The sequence below is a fragment of the Halyomorpha halys genome, unplaced genomic scaffold, assembly GCF_000696795.3.
Source record: "Halyomorpha halys isolate HHAL.00 unplaced genomic scaffold, Hhal_1.1 Scaffold202.1, whole genome shotgun sequence".
NCBI classification, from domain to species: domain Eukaryota; kingdom Metazoa; phylum Arthropoda; class Insecta; order Hemiptera; family Pentatomidae; genus Halyomorpha; species Halyomorpha halys.
The window spans coordinates 316,343-323,682 of NW_027116652.1; the positions used below are offsets into that span (position 1 = coordinate 316,343).

A 7,340-nucleotide genomic window follows, 5' to 3' on the forward strand; every position below is an offset into this window, starting at 1 on the left:
AACCGCCGTAATGTTACGTCATCACCTCGTCACCGGAACTGTCCAGCCCTGAAGAAGCCCTGCAACGTGGGGCGAAACGTTGGCTCATTAAATTAGTATATTTCTACTATTTGAGTTTTTCTTGACCGCACCCGGACCATATTCCTTTCATAGACTATAAAAAGTTATCAAAGGAAGAAACTTGTAGCTACAGGAATGAACTACTGGTGATGAGCAGCAGGAATATCCAGAATGGATAATGTTAGAAATAAAACAGTAAAAGAAAAGGTGGCAGTTGAAAAAAACATTCTGAGGGATATAATCAAGGAAAATCTGGAACAAAGAAATGGAAGAATTCTTTATGGAACACTAGGAGAGGAATGGGCTTTAAAAGGATGGTCTGGAAGAAGGCCATATAAAATCCACGTTTATGAAACTCACTGCTTGAGTAGAAAATCCTAAATAAAACAATATAACAAAAAAATTTAGGTTCATTTTTATAGGACTAAAATATCACCTACTAAGTTTATAAGGTATACTCTTAGAAAAAAAAGTTCAATAAGACTGGTGGAAAAAACATACAATGGTAAAAAAATTAACACCATCAGCATTGCTCAGTAATGATTAAATGTAATTTTTGAATGCATTTCAAATTGACTTCAAACACTTTCATTATCTAGGTTGACAACACTGATTACTATCTATTAGTTTTGTATTATCAACTACGCAATGCAAATCTTGGAGAGACACTCAGATTTGCATTACATTGGGACCTGTATATGGCACTGATATAACTAACTAGATAGTCTCAATATTTATCTTAAGACTTGATTTTTTACCAACAACACTCATATTTGATGTATTTAATTTAATATCCCAAGGCTACTTATCAATTAAGTTAAATTTTTGAAAGATAGAATAAATATAAATTGAATTTAACTTACATAGCAGAGCTTATTGAGTCAATAAATGTAGGAACCATTAAACATGCTAATCCAAAACCATGGATTATGAGACCAAATATGCACATTTCTAATGTTCTGAAAAAAAAAATTGGAAAAATATTAATTATCAACCCAAATTGTATTTGAGAAACCCTTCATAAACTTATTTTTCATTAGTTACAATATATTTCTTAGACCGAGTATTTAAAATAAACTTGGTATTTACTCTTTTTTTAAAAAATCTGGTGCAGTGTATACATCATACAACTCAAATTTCAAAAATTTAATGATTATATCAATTTTAACAAAAAAGTTGCAGGTACATCCCAGGCATATTCCTGCTCTAAATAAGTATTTTAAGTTTTGTATCATTTTTTGTTTTTGAGTTAGGCTGTACATTCATTCACAAACCATTTTGCGTGACTTGGTTATTTGCACTCAGGGGACCTCAAATAGTGTATTTTTGTGAAAAACTTGACTTTGGAAATTCATAATCTTAATACTTCTCATTACTATATATTCCATATACAGGTAGGTGAAATAATAAAAACATTATTCATTTATTATAAAAATTGTTGTAGAAAATAGGTTTTATTATTTGGTTTGTAAAATAAAACAGTAGATGGCGACCCTACTCTGGCATGGGATAGCTTGGTTTCCCTTGGGTCTAGAACAGTGGGTTGTGGCATCTGTTTATTAAAACATGCTCTTTTTGTCTTTGTTTATAAAATTCTCTCTAAATTCTACAACAAAAATGAGGTTTAGTACTCCAAAATCTTGAAAGTTCATTTTCAAATTTTTTATTTTATTTTTAATTAACAGTTTTGATACTAAATTATTATGTGGTAAAAGATTTTTTTTCCAAAACAGTTGAATCACATGTTATTTATCCATTTTTTGCATTGATTTCTCATGATAATCTAGAACAAAAATTTTAGTTTTCTTTTAAGAAAAAAATGGTCATGGTGGCAATCAAAATAAATCAAAAATAAACGCAATGTTTCAACCTCATCTTCTCGGATTGTTACAAGATAATTTATTTTTTTAAATAGAACTTACAAAAAAATTTAAACTCCTAGCATACTCACTTTGGAATTGGTAAGTAAGGCAAAGGACCAATAATGCAGTAACTAAGTATTATTAAAATATTCCCAACACTTAAAACCCTTTTTGGGTAGACCCATTTGTCACAAATTCTTCCAATGAATGGAGCTGTCACTGCGTAAGTCCCACCACTGATAATAAACATTAGGCCATTAGACACTGGTGTAAGCTCAAACTAGAAAAATAATTAAATATATAGTTATAAAAATAATAGTGGTAATACTTATTCATGAATATTTTTGTATTTAATAAGTATTAAACAAACCTCTCTAATATGTGGCTCCAAAGTCGCAGCAAGAAAACCCATGCTTATAGATGTACCAACAACGCTCAACGAATCGATGACCACTGCTGGCACTTTCAAAATATCTCTGATTCCCACTGGAATTATAAGTTAAAAATAAATAATTAATTGCAGTCTACACTTTAAAAGTTGTATTATAATAATTTAAAATAAAAAGTACCGTTTGAACTACTTGTATCAATGTTTTTTATTGGAGGCAATATAATATAAACAAACAATACTGCAATGAACATCGTACTTCCCATTACTAAAAATGGAAGTTTATACCCTCCAACCTAAAATAGAAAATGTCAATCATGAGCCTAAAAATTAATGCAAATATTTTTAAATTCCTACAATTGTAATATATACAATTAAGAAGTTTTATAATCTTTCTTTAGTAAGAAAAAAAATATGTAAGAGTCATTTTGATTTTGTTGAGATTAATATTAATATTAATATTAATAAAATAGAAAGCTGTTTCTCTTAAATTCATTAGTAGATTAAGAAAGGACCTAATTAAGTAAATAAATAACTAAATTAAGTATTTAATAACATATGTAATACATTATTTAAAGATTAAAAAAAATTATTAGCAAGCATGATAACTGTATAGTAAATAATAATAATTTTACTAAAGGGTACTTACAGAAAATATCAGACCACCAAGAGTCGGCCCAACTATATAACCAAGTCCATAGAATACTTCTAGGGTTGCCTAAAAAAAAACAACAAAAAACAGATGATCATCGATAGAATGAGCATAAGTCAACTTATATTATTTCACTCATATTACAATAATCCACCACTAATGATCACTATAGTAACTGGAGGGAAGCTACCAATGTCAATGGATGAATGAAAAAATAGTTTTATTCTGAGACAAATGTCCCCAAAGAATAAATTTGTGGCTACATATTAGGATTAATTTTCTGGAAGACATTTAGAAAGTATGCAGGTTAAAATTACATTAAAACATTAAGATAAATTATAATTTATAATTGTAACCAATACATGGCCTGTATCATGAAGGATCTGCTGAAGATGATGGGTCTATGGGAGGGTTATACCAATAAATCAATAGGTTGGAATCTGCTCTTTAATGAATGAATGGATGAACAAAGAGTGAGGAGATCAAGGATATAGGAAGATGTAGTATATTTCCTAATGGTAAGTTTCAGCACCAACAGGAAACGTTTATGGCCATTAAACACTTTGTTATAGTGATTGATATTGTTCACACAGTTACCTTACTCACCAAATAAGGCTTACTGATTTTTCATTGCATTTTATTGTTAAAAATTTTACTATCAGCATTATAAACCTGAACATCCCTTTTTCCATTTAACAACATTATTAGAGGATCGAAAAGCACCCACTGAACATGGATCAGATACTCAAGGAATCTACCTCCTTATTCTTATTAAATTAAGTTTGTAATTTGTTTAAAACAGGAAACACAACTGATAAACTTCTATTTATTAATGAGAAATTTTCTAACAGTTAAATTAAATTACAAAAAACAATGCTGAAACTTCACTAGCAATGGGTAAAAACATCTGCATCAGTTGCCCCCATGATAATAGTTATAATATTTAAAAAAAAATAAAAACTTATAAATTATATGTTGTTTACAAAAGTTGTTGCCACGCTATCAGGAAACACTGCTGCTGTAATTGCGAAAGCAGACACCAGTGCTGATGTCGATCCAAGTGACTCCGTCATTCTCAAAAGGAAGGATAATGATATGAACCAGCCATGAGACATTATCAAATCCAAAAGACTGAAATTAATTTATGAAATCAATGTATGCTGTATATATGAAATATAAAATATAATTAAATGTTTAAATACGAACCCAAATAAGATAGCCGAAATGCCAGCTAACACCATTCCTAGATTAAGAGTAGGTTTGACTCCCAACCAGTGCATCTAAAAGATTTCACTTCTCATTAAAAAATATAATATTAAGATAAAAATGATTAATTTAATAATAAACATGAGTTACTTAAAAAAAAAAAATCTTTGAGAAGTTTTATCTAACTAAGAACTACAAATTGGGCCGCTCAGTGGTTAAGACATAGTCTTATCAATTTGATGTCTATTGGCGGTGACGGTTCGAATCCGGCCTGGGCCGTTGACTTTTTTCATTGAGTGGCGGTCTCACAAAATGAAAAACTTTGACCCCCCAACCATGATTAGACAAGATAGGACTCCTTTGGGAGTCTTGGCCGAAAAAACAAAACAAAAAAAATCTACAAATCTATACTGTATTTCTCAACTTGAAAATTATATAGTAAATTTTAAAGAGGAGCTATTCCAGATAGAAAACTTGCATGGATTGATAATTATCATATTAATACTTACATATTTACCAATAACTGGACTACATAGAAATGCAACAAATTCAAAACTTCCAAAAACGAGTCCATATTCTGTAGCTGTTGCACCTTTGCTCTCAGCCTAAAAAATAAAATATAGATTAGTTAACAACAATGCTATATGCTTATGTACATGTAAAGATAATAATTAAGTTGCAAAAGATTTTTATTTAATATTAATGGTATTTAAATTGCAAATCCATATTAAAAATTTGGCATATATTTTAAATAAATACCTCCTGGGGGTAGAACGGCGCCTGAAGGGAAATGCATATGGCTCCAGAGAAATGGACACTTCCTATCGCTATCAAAGTCATCCATTGTGATTTTGAGAGTCTCTTACTCTTCTTAGATTCGTGAGGCTGAAACAAATGTTATACTATAAATGACCTGAGTATTTTTAATTATTTTATTTAAAAATTATTATTATATGAGATGATAAAAGTAATGTAATTTGAAGTATTTTTTATTTTAATGTAGAGCTTTCCTAAGATTATTACAATAAATTCCACCAAAAACTGATAGCTTGAACCTCAGACATAGGCTGTTCTTTCAAACACCTATACAATCTATGCCAATAATATAATTTTTAATTAAATAAATTTAATTAACTGCCAAACTTACATTACCTAATTCTATAGCTTTAGTTTCAGTACATATTATTACAAGAACATACCAGCTCTCCTAAGTATGAAAAATACAGAAGGAATATAGAGGAAGTTTGATAAAACAATGGTCTTATCTACTGAATATGACACCAAACTAAGCACTACTGCAGGAAGCTGGAAGCATGCCACTATATTTGTACAAAATCAGACTACATCTGAATTGTATTCTGAAGATTCTCAATTAATCAGAACAAAGGCTAATAAAGAAATTAATGCAGGATTTGGCATGGTTCTTCCGAGAAATATTCATAAAAAGTGGAGTTGACTCTCCACAATTTTTAAGCAACCAGAGACCAGACCAAGTAGACCATGATGATATAGTGGTTTGATAGAAAAGTTTGAAAAAACATTTTTACTGAAGAGACTTGTGAAAGCACAATTTCTCTCATTGTACAAAACTTTAAAATTTGAACCTGAACAAATTTCATATATCAACGATAAAAACAGCCTGCGTATGATCAGTGATGTAATTATGATGGAGGAAGATAGACTGGGTGGCGTCAATGAAAGTATCAAAATAGTAAAAGAAAATTATTTATTGTTAACCAATGTTTCGCCCAACTTTGCAGGGCTTCGTCAGGGTTGTCTGTCTGATGGTAGTATAAAGGACAACTCAATCAGTATGTACGTCAACTGAGTTGTCTTTCATACTACCATCAGACAGCCCTGACGAAGCCCTGCAAAGTGGGATGAAACGATCGTTAACAATAAATAGTTTTCTCTTACTATTTTGATACCTTTATTGATTAATACTGTTAATTTTTGATGTAATACCACTCATCCAATCTACTTCATACGGTCAACTATCTTCTTCCAAAGTAATTATGGTTTACTGTGCAATCTCAGGAACCCAGAAGAATGTTTTCCACTTCCTGCCAGTTTGTCCTATCTCAAGAGAACTGTGAAGAGACACCTTAGGTAAGAACACATTATCAGAAAGTGGAATTTGGAAATTATTGAATAGAGAAATCTATAGTTTATTATACATTTGTATAAACAGTACAATAAATTTTAAATATGATTACTCATAGATCTCAAATGCTAATCTATTATTATTTGTCTTTCTCTATTTATTTATTTAATTTTGAAATAAATTCAAAGTTATATGTATGTATTTAAGTCACTCGAGCTGATTCGCTACCCCAAGTTTTTTGGTAAATTAATTTATTTTTTGGTCATTTCTTAAATAAGAAAAATAATGAAGTTTACTTCATTCATTCATACAGGCTCACCAGGTGAAATATTTATTTTTCTTGAAATATGTTATCTATTATTTTATAATGGAACTTTTAATTTTTTTGTATTTAATTAAAAATAAATTGTTATTCAAAATTTATGGTATCTAAACTATATTTTTATCTACATTTTACAGTCATATGTTCCAAGTTGTCTATATGATACGACTAATATTTGGAATACCACAGTCCTGCCTGGAATTTTTTCTTTAAGAAGGCTCATTAACAGTCCATCTTGGGAAAATCAAAGCTTGTAAGTATCCATCTCAAGCTAAAAAAAAAAATAAAAATATCGGCATAATTATTCATGGTGCAGTTTAAAATGCAGGAAATGAAGAAACACAGTGCGAAGTAAATGCTGGAATGCACTGCATATTTCATATTTTAATTTAAAATTATTTTATTTTTTTTTTTAATGTTTAGATAATGTGGCAGTCACTCATGGCACAACTGGCATAAGTGGCACCACTTAGGTCACACCAGAGTATTGTGGCATCCACATTGGGAACCACTGCTCTAAATAACAAGATTTTATTTCTTTAAAAAAGTGTTTAGTTCTACAGGAGTTAAAACTATTTCATTAAAAACTATAATTCACTCTTTTGTTAAGGATTCTGGGAAACCAGAGAGAGTATATGTGATTAGTGACCTGAAATATGAAGGCCAACACTGAAAAAAAAAAAAAAATTAATGTCTTTATGGAGAAGTAATTTTAATATTTATTTCACTTATTTACACAAAACATG

At 29.9% G+C, this 7,340-nt stretch overlaps 1 protein-coding gene across 2 annotated transcripts in view; it reads right to left on the reverse strand.

Annotated features, from left to right (window-relative positions):
• The window catches only part of LOC106679433 (MFS-type transporter SLC18B1), a 55,357-nt gene that overhangs the window by 4,202 nt on the left and 43,815 nt on the right, over positions 1-7,340 (reverse strand). For both annotated transcript variants that reach the window (XM_067053383.1, XM_014418598.3), the window contains exons 2-10: positions 4,928-5,053; positions 4,678-4,773; positions 4,169-4,242; positions 3,946-4,093; positions 2,960-3,028; positions 2,492-2,606; positions 2,293-2,408; positions 2,012-2,202; positions 924-1,019 (exon numbers count right to left, since the gene is read on the reverse strand). In XM_067053383.1, the coding sequence (XP_066909484.1) occupies positions 924-1,019; positions 2,012-2,202; positions 2,293-2,408; positions 2,492-2,606; positions 2,960-3,028; positions 3,946-4,093; positions 4,169-4,242; positions 4,678-4,773; positions 4,928-5,053 (1,031 nt within the window). The remainder of the gene's footprint in view (positions 1-923; positions 1,020-2,011; positions 2,203-2,292; positions 2,409-2,491; positions 2,607-2,959; positions 3,029-3,945; positions 4,094-4,168; positions 4,243-4,677; positions 4,774-4,927; positions 5,054-7,340) is intronic.